The sequence below is a fragment of the Gopherus evgoodei genome, chromosome 5 (assembly GCF_007399415.2).
Source record: "Gopherus evgoodei ecotype Sinaloan lineage chromosome 5, rGopEvg1_v1.p, whole genome shotgun sequence".
NCBI lineage: Eukaryota > Metazoa > Chordata > Testudines > Testudinidae > Gopherus > Gopherus evgoodei.
The window spans coordinates 36,420,738-36,438,050 of record NC_044326.1 but is presented as its reverse complement, the minus strand read 5'-3'; the positions used below and the strand labels follow the sequence as shown (position 1 = coordinate 36,438,050).

The following is a 17,313-nucleotide window of genomic DNA, read 5'->3' as shown; positions in this document are numbered from 1 at the left end:
GTCAGTTAGGGAATGAAAGCTCTATTCCCAGCTTTGCTACTGAGTGGCTGTGCGACTTTGGGTAAGTCACTTACTTCCTGTAGTCCCATTGCTATAGAAGTACAAAACAAAATATTCAACACCACTTTTTATTTTTGTTTATAGGTGCTGGAGTCATTGCAATCAAGAATTAATTAATCCATGCTCATTAGCTTTGCTTTATTTTTACTTACGAGTTTTCTGGAATAACATTTTGCATTCTACTCTGGTATGTATTATTCCATTGTCACATTCATCAGTACAGTTAGAGCCCGGTACCTGCCTTTGTATTGATCTAACACACATTTCTAACCTTATTGCAGATCTACTTCATGGGAACCTTTCTTGTGTCAATATTGATTGCATTTGCAGTGCAATATTTTCAGTCTCTGTCTGGTAAGTATTTGCCACGGTCAGCCTGAAATAATCTAGAAAAAAATAATTCTAGACATAAAATAGGGAACTTTAAAGATATAACAGACTTCAAGATTTGGTGCCAGCATGCAGTTCATATATAATTTAAAGCAAGTAATGTCCTACAAATTCAGTCTCTTAATTGCAGGAGTAGATCTAACTCACGCAAGTAGTCCTATTGCCTTCCAAAGCATCAGCATGAGTAAGGGTGTGCAGACTCAGGCCTCAAGCACAGAATAATAATTTTGCACCAGATCAGTAATTTGGAACTATGTATTGATATTTGCCATTTCCCCCCCAGGAACCATTTCACCATTCTTTCATTAATTTTAACCAAACACAATTTGATTGGAGGAGCATTGTAGCACTCTGCTTTATTTCAGCATCCTAAGTAAGATACTGTTTTTACCTTTTCATCCTCCAAAAAGCTATTAATAGATGTACAAGTGAATTAAGGGCTTTTGTTACTAAGGCCTTGGCTGTTTTTAACATAATTATTGTAGCTTGAAAACTGCAGCTTCCTTTTGTTTGGAATGATAGTCACAGAAATGGGAAAAGATCTAGTATTAGAGAGCCCATCTCTCTGCCAGTGCAGGATTATCCCCACTATACTTTGAGTGTTTTTTTTTCCCCCAACAAGTTTTCACATGCTCCAAGTGATCTATCTTCTGTCACTTCCTTGGGGAGAGTATTCCACAATACACCTCACTATTATACTGTTTTCCCTGAAATCCAGCCTAAAGTTTTGGTTTAGGAATTTTTTCCTCCTAATGCATTCTGAATTTTCATATTCTTCATCATACCCAGTGTACGATCCTCATTTTGTAATTCCTCTCCCTTCTTGATGTTCACACCCCACAGATATTTGTTATCATGGCCCTTCGTAGTCATCACTTCTCCAAGTAATACATACTTAGCTCTCTGAATCTTACATTACAAATCACTCCTTCCAGCCCCACGCACATTTCTTTTCCTCATCTCTGTACTCCTTCTTGAAGTACAGTTAACTAGAGTAATGGGAATAAAACACACAAAAAATAAAGAACAAACAGTTCAGTAATGTCAATTTCATGTGTCCTATTCTAGTAAAATATTTTTATATTACTAGAGTTGGGTTAAGCAGCAGTAAGAAGATTTTTAATCTATCCTTGAAATAAAGGTTCAGAGAAGTAATTAGTATCACAGGAGAGGTTATGCTTATTACCACTTTTTTTTTGTTACCTTTTGTGTTAAGCCTTTCTGATGCTTTGACCATCACATTAGTTACTGAAGTCTGAATGAAACCTGGCACTGATGACTAATTTAAACCTGTTGTTAAGGCTGTGATTATGAAGATTCCTAGTATATCATTAACTTCAAGAGATAATAACTTGAATGAATAGATCATTTTCTTTTATAGTCCTTATACCTATCACCTTGTGAATAATCAGACTAATGAGTTTATGACTTCAGGTGATTGTTGCCACCAGATTCAGTGGGCTGTATTCTGCACCCTGACTGAGCTGCATGGGCAGTGGAGCCAGTTGGGCCTCATCCCATGCCACTCAGTCCCAGTGTAATAGTTACTGGGGAGCAACTCTGACTTACACCAATGGGCGGAAGCTCATACTTTACACCAGTATACAGTCAGTCATAGAAGAGCAAGAGTGGGTCAAAATGGATCTAACAGAGTGGAAAATCCCGCCCATTGCTTTCTTTTCTGATAGGGAGGAAGTAGAGAATCAGTGTTGGGGCCACATATCAGGCCTCAGTCTCCTAGAATTTTTTTTTCAGTTTAAAGGAATATTACAGACAAAAAAACATTGTCTAAGGGGAAAGTGCTCCTGATGTGCAATAGACAGTAAATCATTGGTCAACAAAGCTGAAGAGCATGATCAACCACAAATAAAAAAAGAGAGCAAAGGTAGGCACGTATCTAAGGACAAGACAATTTTTGATCAGCAAACTATGGAAGAAATATGGACAAATTATGGAAAGAGAGTTTCCATTATATTATATTTTCTTGCAAACTTAAAAATGTTATCGTCTACTCTTCGTAGAATGGGTGTATGGTGACAGGCTTATTACTGTAACCAAATAAAGTAAAATCGGTTACTAAGGCTATGTCTACACTGTGCCACAGTGTGGACAGCGGGGTTGTGAATTGCAGAATACACCAAAATGTTGCACACAAACTACCCTATGTGGACACTGCTAGTGTAAACTAAAAGATACTAGTTCCAATTAATGTAGTCCTCTCTCTAAAGCTAACTTTTACTTTGCACTAGCAGTGTCCGCACGAGGCAGTTAGTACTCAATACTTGGGTGTGTCCTGCAGTTAACACCCCATGTCATCAGCCATACTGCAGCACAATGTAGACAAGCCCTAAATCAGTGGTTCTCAAATTTTGTACTGGTGACCCCTTTTGTATAGCAAGCATCTGAGTGCAACCCCCCTTATAAATTAAAAATACTTTTTAATACATTTAACACCATTATAAATGATGGAGGCAAAGTGGGTTTTGGGGTGGAGGCTGACAGCTCACAACCCCCCATGTAATGACCTCGTGACCCCCTGAAGGGTCCTGAACCCCAGTTTGAGAATCCCTGCCCTAAGTGAAAGTACAATACTATCCTAGGCAGGATTTGAAACATCTCCATCAACAGTTTAGATATAAATTACGTTTTGGAAAATAATCTCTCATAATCACAAATATTCCTTTGTTAATATAAAATATACTGGATTATTAAGAAATAAGACTTACAACATATATAAATTGTTCACAGATACATTCTAAACTTGATTTTGAAAGCCCTGTCCTTTATTACCAGATGCAATTGATATAATTTAGGGGCCATCATAATGCATACACACAAAGGGGGCACAGTTAAAGTTACATTGGGATACTTATTTTGACATTTCCTAATTTTTGAATGCTTGATTTTTCTTTTGTGTAGTTTTATTTAGATGTGTGTAAGGGAGCCAGATAGGTACGTGTATACTTTATATACAGTTCTACATTTCAATATTTATTCTGTATTTGTGTTTTTTCTACAGCCAATGATTCTCAGGCACCACGGCCAGAACAATCTCCAGATGTACATTCTTCCACTGAAAACACGAATGACACTAGATCAACAGAGCAAGAGGAATCTACTCTCACAAACAATGTAGCTCAGCATCCCCATTTGATCAGCTGAGGGGTAATTCTCTGAAAGATCGGAATTCCAAAGCAAACATTAGAATGGCATGGTCTTGAGCAGTTACAATACTAAGAGTTCACAACTGTATAGAATGGTATTAACTATGTACCCCATGGGCTAAATCCTGCTCTTAGTTAAACCTGGGCAAACCCAGTGATCTAATCTATCTATTATATAAGGCAGAAGGAAATTTTTAAAAAACCAAACCAAGAATACATGTTGATTATCTCATGAGATTATACGTCTGCATGCATTGTATGGTCTTGTTTTTGATGGGAATAGAAAAATGGCTGAAATCCTGACCCCGCTGAAGTCAGTGGCAAAACTCCCGTTGATTTCAATACGGCTAAGATTTCACCCACGGTATCTAATATTTGACTAAACAGTCTTTGCCCACATTTAGACGCAAGACTAAATTTCCTGTAGCCCTGTTCCTGGAGGCTTGGCAGCCAGTCTTTGTTTGCTTTGAATGTATCGGGTAGCTGCACAAAAGCAACTGATTATAGGGAGCAGCTCCCTTTACCAAAAAATACAAAAAAAAGTGGCAGTGTCACAGTAAATCAGTGAACAGCTTCTTCTCAAATTCTTATATGGGTAACATAGGAAGGGATTTCTCTCCAGTTTTACAGTATATCTTTAATTGTCCTTGAACTAAATTACTGATCAGGTGTCATTTCCATTAATTAATATGTTTATACACCATTAGTGCTGTGGGGTCTTTGATTCCATGTCTAGAGGTCCAGTAGGCTACGGTAATACAAATGATAATAAATAATAAAAGTGCTAGTTAGGACAGGCAGGATAACAGGATATACGGGAAGTAATCATACAAAGCATAGATCTCATCTGTCTGATTTTAAAGCTGCACAAAGTGAGTGGATGTAGGAAGGAATGACTGTATGTATTCAGCAGGTGTGTGTATAGGTCATAGGTAATTGTATCCATTTATGCATTACTGTCGGTTAAATCTAATCTCTTTGCACTGCTTTATTTACAAGAGTAAATAAAATTATTTTTCTATTGCTAACTGTATGGTAACTGGCTTATTTGTCTTTTTATCTTGTGCTACAGTTAGGATAGTTCTACACAAATCTTGTATCCACAAATTGGCTTTAGAGGATATAATCTGTGCAGGTAATCTCATCAAACTGCGATCAAGCAGTGCTCCACTATTTGTAGCATTTTCAGAAAAGCTCAGCAGCAGATGGGGTTTTCCCCCATGGACAGTCCTGACTTTTCATTGAAAAAAAACAAAAGCCAAAACATTTTCAGACTTTGACCAAAAAATCTGAAAATTTTCAAGAAAAGCAGATCCTGTCAGCAAAAATTTTCATTTAGTCAAAAACCCAATTTGTGTCACTTTTTTGGGGCCATCCCCAATGTTCAATTCAGCAATATCATCACAATATCCATTATTAGCACGAACTATTTTTACCAAAGTCTAGTTATTTTCAGTAATAAAAACTAGAATGGTAGAATTGCTTATTTGTTTATAAAATAGTACACTTATAGTTGAAAAGCCATGTGATCAATCTAGTTCTATTTACCTAGGGCCTGAATCACAAGAAGCTTTTACCCTGCTCTAGCAACGTAAGGGGCCATAAGGTCAGCATTAATTAAATGTAAAATGTAAATTATAATCAGGCACCTAGTGTATTGTATTGTTTTTATCCATTGCAAATAATTGCTCATTTCTATTGAGCCTGTGTTCAAGTGTAAAATTTTGCAATGCTACATTTGATCACAAACAGTACGCACACGCCTTTGGACTTTTGGCAGAATTCTAATATTATATATCAAGGGTAGGCAACCTATGCAAGCGTGCTGAAGATGGCATGCGAGCTGATTTTCAGTGGTGCTCACACTGCCCAGGTCCTGGCCACGGTCTGGGGGGCTCTGCATTTTAATTTAATTTTAAATGAATCTTGTTGAACATTTTAAAAACCTTATTTACTTTACATACAACAATAGTTTAGTTATATATTATAGACTTATAGAAAGAGACCTTCTAAAAACGTTCAAATGTATTACTGGCACACAAAACCTTAAATTAGAGTGAATAAATAAATAATAACGACTAGGCACACCACTTCTGAAAGGTTGCCAACTCCTGTTATATATCTAACCAAATAAATGAAAACAAGTTGTCATTATTACCCTAAATGCAGACTGCATTATGATATTTGCACTTTATTTAAGTTTGTATGAAAATTTTAATTTATGTTAGAAGGGAAACCAAAATTGGGCCTAGTATGGAAACTAAGATGCAAACTTTAATTATGGAGCAGTTGCTGTTGCAGAACAATATTTGACACATAGTACTTGTTTTTAAAATGCCTCCGTTCTGTGCCAAATGTGCATGTGCAAATACTATGGTTACATGAAAATCAAGTATTTGTACATAAAAGTGGCAAGTTTTATATCCAGCTAGTCATTGGTGTCAAACCAAATATTAATTGGTCCGTACAATTAAAGTAATCGCTTAACCTCACACAATGCAATTGTGGTTTTTTTACTCCTGAGGGCATTCTGCGCCAAAAATTTGAAAATTCTGAGCACAGTATTTTAAAATTCTGCAAAATTTTGCAAATTTTATTTGTCAAATAAATGTGGAGGCTCCAGCATGGCACTGGGGAGCACAGGCCACTGGTTGCACCAAGATAGGACATCACTGTTCACCTCCCCCCAGGACACGGACTCAGCAGTGAGACTGCAGCCAGCTCTGACAGAGCAAGGACCAAGCCTGCTCAGAAACACCCCAGGGCCCTGCCCCTCCGTGCCAGGTGCACTAAGTGTGGGCAGGCAAGCTCAGCAAGGCAGGATTCAAGTGTGGAGGGGCTAGTGTGAGGGGATCCAGATGTGGGTTGAGAGGGTTCTGTGTGGGGCAATCTGGGTGCGGGTGGCTCAGTGGGGGATTTGGATTCACAGGGGCTTGTTGGGAGATTCTGGGTGCAACGGTAATGGGACTCTGCAGCGGGATTCTGGTGAAGGTGGTTGGGGCTCAGTCGGGGGGGTGTCTGGGTGTGGGGGGAGAGAGCTTGGCAGAGGAGTCTGGGGGTGTGGACCTCACTGGGGGATCCAGATGCTCAGTGAGAGGGGCTCGGGTAGGGATCCAGTTGCCAGTCATTCTGGAATGTATTAGCAGGAATGTTGTAAGCAAGACAGGAGAAGTAATTCTTCCACTCTACTCTGTGCTGATTAGGCCTCAACTGGAGTATTGTGTCAAATATGGGTGTCACATTTCAGAAAAGATGTGGACAAATTGGAGAGAATACAGAGAAGAGCAACAAAAATTATTAAAGGTCTAGAAAACATGACCTATGAGGGAAGATTAAAAAAACTGGGTTTGCTTAGTCTGGAGAAGAGTAGATTGACAGGGGACATAACAGTTTTCAAGTACATAAAAGGTTGTTACAAGGCGGACGGAGAAAAATTGTTCTCCTTAACCTCTGAGGATAGGACAAGAAGCAATGGGTTTAAATTGCGGCTTAGGTTAGACATTAGGAAAAACTTCCTGTCAGGGTGGTTAAGCACTGGAATAAATTGTCTAGGGAATTGGAGATTTTTAAAAGTGGGTTAGACAAACACCTGTCAGGGATGGTCTAGATAACACTTAGTCCTGCCATGAGTTCAGGGGACTGGACTAGATGACCTCTCAAGGCATAGGTGCTGACTCTGTGAATGTTCAGGGGCTCAAGCACCCATGGGGGAAAAAAATGGTGCTCAGCACCCACCTGCCACAGCTGTTGGGTGAGGCCATCAATCAACTGTTGGGCGGCTGGCGGCAGGTGCTCGGGGGAGGGCAGGGAGCAGCAGGCCTCAGGGGAGGGAGTGGAGTGGGGGAAGGAAGAGATGGAGCAAAGGCAGGGCCTCAGGAGAGGGGGCAGAGCAGGCACGGGGTCTCGGGGTAGAGCAGGGATGGAGCACCCACTGGGAAAAATCAAAGTTAGCACCTGTTTTCTCGAGGTCCCTTCCAGTCCTACTGTTCTATGATTACAACAGAAGCCATGTGAAGAGTAATTAACGATCAAGTAATGTGAAGATAAATACTACTTTACAATAAGATTGAATTAATTAATGCTGAAATAACAGAGATTTAATTAAGTTATTGTCCTTTACTTGTGATGATAACTGATTTTTGGGAAGTCATTACTATTATAAAACCTAGACAACCAGAAGTTGGATTTTTTTCTTAAAGAAAGAAAACTGAGTAGTTCCAGAAAACACTAGGTCTGAAATGGAAAATTATCAATTTAGTTATATTTAAAAGTGGTTTTCCTAAATTGGAGTATAGAATAGACTTCTTCAAGTTTATATTTTCTATAACCTATTTTTAAGATTTAGGTTGGCTAAAGAGAGGTGAAAGAGCTCAGAAGTATAGCACCAAAAACAAGTTACTAACCAAAATTCATTTCATACTATAAAAGAAAGAGTGAGTGTGTGTGTGAAAGCAGCAAAGAGTCCTGTGGCACCTTATAGACTAACAGACATATTGGAGCATGAGCTTTCGTGGGTGAATACCCACCTCGTCAGATGAGTGTGTGAGTGTGTGTGAGAGAGAGAGAGAGAGAGAGAGAGAGCGCGCAATAATCCATCACAAATATAGCTGCTTCTAACAATGTTCCATCACTCGAGTAGTACCATGCATAACCAGGTCTCAGGTTTTGGGGTTTCTTTCTTTCTATTATTTCTATTGGTGTCAGCTTTGCATCACCTGCAGCAAAATACAAATGATAACATGGCAACATTACAGAGTATTAGAGACCTAATTTTCCAAAATGGGTGCATAATCTAATTTGTGCACAGTTACAACAAAGGAATAAGCACATGTGTGTCTGTATCTGCAAACGGCCAGTTAGTCATAGCACAATAATAATATTGATAACATTTATGTACGTCAAAGAACTTTGATAAAAAGGAGTGTTGCCTAATGAATAGGGCACAGGGCTAGAATTCAGGAGACATGGTTTCAATTCCCAGCTCTGCTGCTTGCCAGCTGTGTGACCTTGGGTAAGTCACATCACTGCAGTTCACCTCAGTTTCCCCAGCTGTAACATGGAGATAATGATAATGACCTCCTTTGTAAAAAACTTTGAACTCTATGGATGAAAAGTGCTAAATAAGAGATAGGAATTACTATTATTAGCAGAAACATGGACAATTGCATCTAATTTACAGATGGGATAATTGAAATACAGAGACATTAAGACCTAGATTTAAACAAATAAAGTCCGTTTTAATCAATGGGTAGCACAGGTGCTTACCACTTCTGCAAAATTGGCCAGAGGTGTCTCAAATCAGGCATCCAAAATTAAAGGACATGCTGAAAATTCAGTCATGTGAATTACCTAGAATCACAGATTGAGTTAGTGACAGAGTAGACACAGAATTCAAGTGTTCTCAATGGCCCTAGCCACTGAACTATGCTCTCCCCTAATTTATGTGGGGATGAACTTTAAGCATACAATTCTGTGTGCATATTGGAGTGTGTAGTTACACATAAACATGCATGAAAATAAGGCCCAGTGATGCTAACACTTTTGTATACTTATATTTGAAATTAAATAAATTTCATACATATGAAACATTTCTTAGTACTTGTGTGGCACCACTGAGGCACATGCCATTTTACAAGAATGCAAGACGACACAGACCATTCCCAGTAGGGCTAACGTTCTAAAGTAATGGAGCTCTGACAATTTACACTAGCTGCAGATCTGCCCCTGTATTGGACAAAGTACCGTACAACGATACAAAGAAATGTTGTGTAACAGGTTGATCCCCCACTCTGGAGTGCCACCTGATGTACTGGGGTACCACTGAGCCCGCCTATTCCACCAGCCTGGTTTCCCTTACACTGTCCTGCTGAACTAGGCCCTCAAGCCTCCACCAGATGACACACAGGTAGGGACACACCCAGCTTCAGAAAGACACAGACACTGAAATCAGCTCTGCCTGGGAAGACTCAGCTAGGAAATTGCCCAGCACTCAAGTGCACACACCCCCTCTGGGATGCAAACCCAAAATTGTATTGTATTTCACTGAAGAGAGAACTGTACAGCATAAGCTTATTGAAATTCACCTCCTCCCTCAATGTGGAGGAAGATATGCACAGCTTCCCTCTCCCACCTCTCCCCAATTATGAATTTCACAAACTAGGTTTAGAGAAAACAAAAACAAAACAAGTTTATTAACTACAAAAGATAGATTTTAAATGATAGCAAACAGCTCAAAGCAGATTACTGAGCAAATAAAACAAACCTGCAAACTAAGCTTAATACACTTAAGAAACTGGTTACAAGTTAAAAAAAAAAAAAAAAAGAGGAGTCCTTGTGGCACCTTAAAGGCTAACAAATTTATTTGGGCATAAGCTTTTGTGGGCTAGAACCCACTTCATCAGATATATGAAGTAAAAAATACAAGAGCAGGTATAAATACATGAAAGGATGAGGGTGCTTTACCAAGTGTTAAGTCAGTCTAATTAGATAAATCAATTAACAACAGGATACCAAAAGAGGAAAAATAACTTTTGAAGTGGTAAGAGAGTGGCTCATTACAGGCAGTGGACAAGAAGGTGTGAGTAACAGGGACAAACTAATATGAAGCTGATACAGGCTAACACAGATACCACTGAAACTGGTTACATGTAGTAATTTCTCACCCTAAATGTTGTTTTATGGCAGATAGCAGAGCTCTTGAAGACAAGCTACTCTTGCCTGCAGCTTAAAACTCTAGGTATTTCTTTCACAGGCTAGATACCATTTCCAATCTGGGCTCAGCTCTTCTCCCTGCCCCCCTCAGTCCTTGTATCTTAGATGTTTTCAACAATCATCCTGGGCAGGGATTCAGTGAAAATATCTGTTCAATATCTTCATCAATGTTTAGATAATTGCACAGAGAGCACACTTATAAAGTTTGTGGATGATTCCAAGCTGGGAGGGGTTGCAAGTGCTTTGGAGGATCAGATTAAATTCAAAATGATCCAGACAAACTGGAAAAATGGTCTGAAGTAAATAGGATGAAATTCAATAAAGACAAATGCAAAGTAATCCACTTAGGAAGGTACAATCAGTTGCACACATACAGAATGCGAAATGACTGCCTAGCAAGGAGTAATGCAGAAAGGGATCTGGGGGTCATAGTGGATCACAAGCTAAATATGAGTCAATAATGTAACACTGTTGCAAAAAAAGCAAACATCATTCTGGGATGTATTAACAGGAGTATTGTAAGCAAGACACGAGAAGTAATTCTTTCACTCTACTCTGAGCTGATTAGGCCTCAACTGGAGTATTGTGTTCAGTTCTGGGCACCACATTTCAGGAAAGATATGAACAAATTGGAGAAAGTCCAGAGAAGAGCAACAAAAATTATTAAAAGTCTAGAAAACATGACCTATGAGGGAAGATTGAAAAAAATGGGTTTGCTTAGTCTGGAGAAGAGAAGACTGAGAGGGGACATGATAAGAGTTTTCAAGTACATAAAAGGTTGTTACAAGAAGGAGGGAGAAAAATTGTTCTTCTTAACCTCTGAGGATAGGACAAAAAGCAATGGGCTTAAATTGCAGCAAGGGAGGTTTAGGTTGGACATTAGGAAAAACTTCCTAACTGTCAGAGTGGTTAAGGGTAGTCGGTTCATAGACAATATTCCCAACTTCAGAAATGATACATGCATACAAGTAGGATAATCATAGTCAGTACATCATAACCTTTCCAATTATATCTCACGTGACCCATCTTAGATATGCTATAATCATATTATAACAATATTTCTATGAAGAATGTGGGACGTAGTGTCACAGGTTGCACATACGTTATGATTTACAAGGTGAGTTTTTTGTTTGCCTGGGTGTTTTCATAAAGATATGATAGAACAGAAGTAGGCAACCTATGGCACGCATGCCAAAGGTGGCACACAAGCTGATTTTCCGTGGCACTCACACTGCCCAGGTCCTGGCCACCGGTCCAGGGGGCTCTGCATTTTAATTTAATTTTAAATGAAGCTTCTTAAACATTTTTAAAACCTTATTTACTTTACATACAACAATAGTTGTTATATATTATAGACTTATAAAGAGACATTCTAAAAATGTTAAAATGTATTACTGGCACGCAGAACCTTAAATTAGAGTGACTAAATGAAGACTCGGCACACCACTTCTGAAAGGTTGCCCACCCCTGTGATAGAATGTGAGCTAGATTCGATGACTGAGCTATTGAAAGAGACCTGGAGTGAGATTAGTACCGGTAAGTGTTTTCAAAGCGAATCTTGGATGAGAGCAAGATTGCTTAGTGCACTGGGCAGAAGGAGATGGCCCAGACCGAGAACAGCTTGGAAAATAGCCCAAAATCCTGAATGAGAGTAGGTGACGAAGGGCTATGCAGTCCTGGAAGAGTAGAATGAATGTAGTCCATGAGCCAGAGTATAGTAGGACAGATGTGTAAACAGGATTGGGACTATGCAAAACCTTGGGAGTGAAGACCAAGAGCCAGAGTCTTAGTCACTCTAAGGCCCCTTTAGACCACTCTAGGCACAAGAACTTTAAGGCCCTTTGTATGCTGCAATGTAAAGGGATTTTAATGAAAATGTGAATCGGGAGCAACGTGTCTGAACCTGATGCAGAATAAAATAGCAAATCTGCCATACTTTCAGCCTCCGTGCATTTACAGCGTATGCCTTGCGCAGAACTTGTGTCAAGTAGTAATTGCACTCCCATAAGCTTGCTTCTGTTAGACATTTACACCGTACTTGGCTTTCATGCAGGAAGTAGCATGATGTGTAGGATATCAAAATAAATATTGGTGACAAGGACGTAAATAATTCAGTTCAAGTATTTCATTGTAGATATTGCTAGGAATATGGTTTTCAGTTGCACCTAAATCCTATTGATTCACAAGGAGATTTTTCAGCACTTATGAAAATCCCATCTTACATTCATAGTCATTGTGGATGAGAGTTACAAAGATATTTTAAGGCCTAAAAATGCAGATAGTGGCACCATGGATGAGGCAGAACATAGGAACCTAAATGCCACTTTTGGTTCCTGAATCAAAAATTTAGATCCACAGTACTCCCACACAGCTGCTGCCTAATGCTGTAAGTGCCTAAATTACCCAGCCTATGTTTCTACCAGTAAAGTTCCCTGGCTATCTACATCTCTGCTGGTACACATGCCTACACCCTCAATCCTGAGATCACTGAGCAACTCTGTGCCTAATTCACACTTAAGCCCCAGCCAATTCACAGACTAAGTATTCCCCGCTCTGGCTTGCCTGCAGGGACTGATCTGGTAGACATGTTCAGCAGCTGCTTTAGCCTCTAGTATTGAATGGATCAGGGACTGGAACCCAGGCCCAGGGAGACGGATTCTTCCTAAAAGTGGGAGAGGATGAGGCCCTGCCCCCGCCCCTCCTCTTCTCCCCAAGATCCTGTCTCCCTGGTCAAGCCAGAGCCAGTTTGAGGGCCTGGGCTTTTCCACCTGCCTGGGATGGGGGGTCCCAAAAGCAGCCTCTGGATTGTGTCCCCACACCCTGGGCAGCCCACTCAGGGCAGGTGGAGAGTCTGGGGCTCCCCACAGCTGCCCGCACAGCTCTTACCCCCAACCTGGCTCTAGCTTGCAGCCTAGCCTGGAAGTGGGATCTCAGAGGCCAAAGACCCACTGCCAGGCCATAGGTAAGGGCCACCCATGCAGCTGTGGGAAGCTGTGGGCCATCCATGTGCCTGTAGCAAAAAGTGGGTGTGCCATCGCCTCTTGGCTCCCCCTGTTCTGGCACCCCAACCAGGTCTTCCACATCCTGGGGTGAATGCACTAACTACTGTGCTCTTGGGTAAAAGGGGACACCACCTCTTCTTTGCTTTCACTTGAGAAAAGAGTGGCCTGATTTAGGCACCTAATGCCAGGAAAGGGATAACAGCTGGGACTCCCCAATGGAGGGAGGAATCTCCCTGCAGCCCAGAGTTGGTGTCCTAACTCCCTTTGAGAGTTGGGTGGGCCTTAGGTTGCACCTTTCTCCTCAGCAATTCCTTAATGGCTAGTTTTAGTAGCTCTCCCTTTAGTGTACTTGCATCTGTAAATTCCATTGGTAGACACCTAACTCCCCTTGGATGGGGAGCCAAGGCATCTATCTTGGGGTTGTGAATTCCACTGAAAGGCAAGGTGCCTGATCAGGTGCCGTACACTCACCCTAAGTCCCTCTGGTAAATCTAGTAGGATTTTCAAAAGCACCTGAGTGAGTTAGGTGCCTAACTCTCCCGGCCTTTCAGTGGGACCTAGGTTCTTACGCTGTAAAAGCATTTTGTAAAGCCTACTAGGCGTCTGTCTGCACCTTTGTAAATTTGGCTCTTTTATCATCTAATCTTCATTGTTTAGTCAAAATACCTGAACTCTCCAGGCTGTCTTCTATCCCTGCTCTTGTCTCTAACTTTCCTCTTCCCATTCCCTTCTCTGATTTTTTCATGTCTAGCTGTGTTCTTTATCGCTCATCCACCTTCCCATTCATCACAAAGGAACATCCGAGCTGCCAGTGCTCCTCGCCATTTCCTCTGAGGTGAACGGGGGGCCCACTGCCCCCCCAATGGCAGCTTGAGAGAGCAGCAAAGAGACCCAGAAAACAGGAAGGCTGTATAATCCATCCTTTTATTATGCCCATAATTTTTATGTGACCTTTCTTGTAACTTTATCAAATATTGTTTGCACTCTAAAGACTGAAAACTTTATTGCCCCAGTGTCTGGAGCAAATTTAAACTCAAACAAAACAGCAAGAAGCAAGTGCATAGAAATTACTGTAATAAATGCCTGTACGTGTCGGAAGATCAAGTTATGACAACGTTTGACGTAGATTCATAGATACTAGAGATGGAAAATGCTTTGCACAGCATACAGTTTAACTGAATGCAGTAATAAAAATAAGGGTGCATAATTATGAGGCCAATAAAATAAACACTTTATTATCCATCCTATGCTTAAACCTAGTTAGCAGGGACGATATAGAGCTTTACTTACTAGCAAGACTAAACATTTTCAGTCTTCCAAACTAATTGTTATTATTCAACTACGATGCATTTGACTCTCGTCATATATTATACTAATGTTGAAGGATCTGTTTTGTTAAAAACCAGTCTCTATATTGCAGTTGCAATTTTTGCAGCCAAGTGTGGGCATAAATGACTTGTAGGTTAAAAACAGGTACTTAGGCACCTTACTGCCCTCATAGATACCCACATTAGTTAATCCCACAATTATTTGAATGTGCAAAATGTGAGACTATATTGAAAAATCAGGTCCAAATAACAAAGCTGAAGAGAGATGCACAAACTGCACTTTGATTGCATTTACTGGTAAATCATTGCAGAATTCTTCCAATGCTTTGGCTGACAATGTTGGATTTTATACATCTAAAAGTTGTGCTAGAGTTAAGAATTGCAGCCCTGGGACATCCAAACTAATTATATTTAGTAGCTGCATCCAATGGATAGGGTATGACTTCACTGCAGAGTTAATGGAACCATTGTGTTAACCCCCCCTCCCATCCACACACAAAACCCTCTCACCCAAGTGTGGTAGCGTTTCAAACCTAGGCTGGCTGGCCTGGCAGTAATAGAGGCTAGAGCTCAGGTGTCACTTTTATTCTGCCTCGTAACTCATCCATTTTGCAGTGGGGCTGCAGGCTGAACCTCTCCAGTACAGCTAGGCATCTGATGCCTTCCCACAATTTTCCCCTCTCTCCCCATGTGCCGCAAAGGACAGACAAGTTCTACAATTCAGTGGGAAAGAATCATAGAGCAACTCAGCTTATGGCAGCACAACAAACCATAGGAGATGCCTCCAAAAGTCCTACTGTAGTGCCAGTGGGGACATAGTAACTCTGTTATGCAGGCCAGGCTACTGTGGGTGCCAATCACACAAGCTATTGCTATCAAGAAGACGTACCCATAGAGAGGAAAACTAGAAGAGGTTTGCAATTCAGTTTACAGCACATGAGCTCAGGAAACTGGGTGAAGTTGTTTCAAGCAACTGTGGGGTTTGAACTCAGTTCAAGGTAAGAAGCAGCATTAGGACTGGGTTTGAGATCTGTGGCAACAGGAATCAGTGGCACAGGTAGAGATGGAGAAACATGGATTTTGGGGCACAATTTGTGTCCACAATTGACCCAGTGCATAGGAAGTTAGTGACCTGTGGGTTTGGCCCCTGCACATACCCTCCTGCACAGCTCTGGCTGGCTTTTCCACAATCCAGCACGCTAATCCACAGAGCCTGGGTTGTGTCTTCACTAGGGAAAAAAAATGTATTTTAACCCACTTTAACTCACCCACCTTGCAATCCTAGTGAAGACAAGGCAGTTATAATTTCAATCTGCATTATCTGGTGAAGGTAAACCCTAGTGGGGAGCGTAGGGTTTTCCTTCACCAGCTAACACAAGTTAAAATTACAGCTGCTTTGTCTCCACTAGGATTGTAACATGGTTTAGTTTAACACTGATTAAAAAGACACCTAGTGAAGCCACTTCCCCAGGGAGAATGATGCTGTAGAGTGATAGTGGCCCATTATCCATCTTCCAATTCCAGGTATGAAGGGGAAGCTTGGTCTCTAATAAGGGGAGCTATAGCTTCACTGCAAAAAGGGTGTGTTTTACACTGAGATAACTAGTCTAGTGGAGACAAGCCATTGCAGTTTTTAACCTCAATATGCCTACATGTGAAAAGCACAAATTGCTTTGTCTTCAGAATTTTACCATGGCAGTTCCCACATGTAATCTGAAACCTGGTAAAAACCCACTTTTCCCCCCTAATGTCAATGCATCCTTATACATTGATTCTGGTACTGTGGAGTTATAAACGACAGACCTGATCCTCAGTGTGATGAGCTCTAATAGGAATAGATTAATGTCATGCTAGGAGTGAGTGAATACACTGAAATGCACCTCAGGCAAATTTTGCCCAATGGAACAAATGTTGAAGTGTCTGCATAGTTGTATTAATAGCCTTCCTGAGGAATCATTAATCTGCCCTGCTGAAGCTGACCAAAGGAATGATTTTTATTTCATATTCAACCAAGGCCAGGAGAAAGGTCTATTGTCATTTGAAGATATTGGTATATTGCAGTCAAAGGGCAAATTTTCTGTCTGTATTTTCAACTTGATTATCTGGAGATTTCTAAGATGCTTTTCACAGCAGGGTAATACTCAATTGCATTTTAACAACTTATAGCTGAATGTGGCCCTTGGATCTAGTTCACAAAGAGGACGTCGTAGAGTATGTCTACACAGTAGTGTAAGCCCGTGCTTGAGCCTAGGCTCATGCCTATCTCTCCTTGCAGTTGGGCTAACCCAGGATCCCAGGACTGTGCAAGGCTGGAGGGTCCAAGCTCAAGTTAAGCTGGGACTCAGGCTCCAAGCCCTATTGCTTAGAAGCATAGACACAGCTCCAGCTGACTTAGGTCTTGGGAGTCCGCTGGAAGTATGACAAAATTCCATGTGACAACTTCCTTAGTCCTCTCTAGGCCAACAATCTGCAATCTACTCTATTGAAAATGGAATCCACTCCCATCCTTTGCAAATGGCAGCAAGCTCAGGTCACTATTAACCCATTCTCTTCTGATCACTGATCTGCAAGCCCACTGTCAGACAGCCTCCAGGCTTTGCAATGGAGAGCGAATCCATCAACCCTTTTGCAAAGCAAGCTACTTCCTGGTAACATACA

At 40.8% G+C, this 17,313-nt stretch overlaps 1 protein-coding gene across 1 annotated transcript in view; it reads left to right on the top strand.

Annotated features, from left to right (window-relative positions):
- Positions 1 to 4,638, top strand: part of SEL1L3 (SEL1L family member 3) — a 70,259-nt gene extending 65,621 nt beyond the window's left edge. Inside the window, 3 exon segments of the mRNA XM_030565226.1 lie at positions 145 to 247; positions 342 to 414; positions 3,470 to 4,638. Coding sequence (XP_030421086.1) covers positions 145 to 247; positions 342 to 414; positions 3,470 to 3,612 — 319 coding nt within the window. The 3' untranslated portion in view covers positions 3,613 to 4,638.
- The last annotated feature ends 12,675 nt before the right edge of the window (positions 4,639 to 17,313 follow it).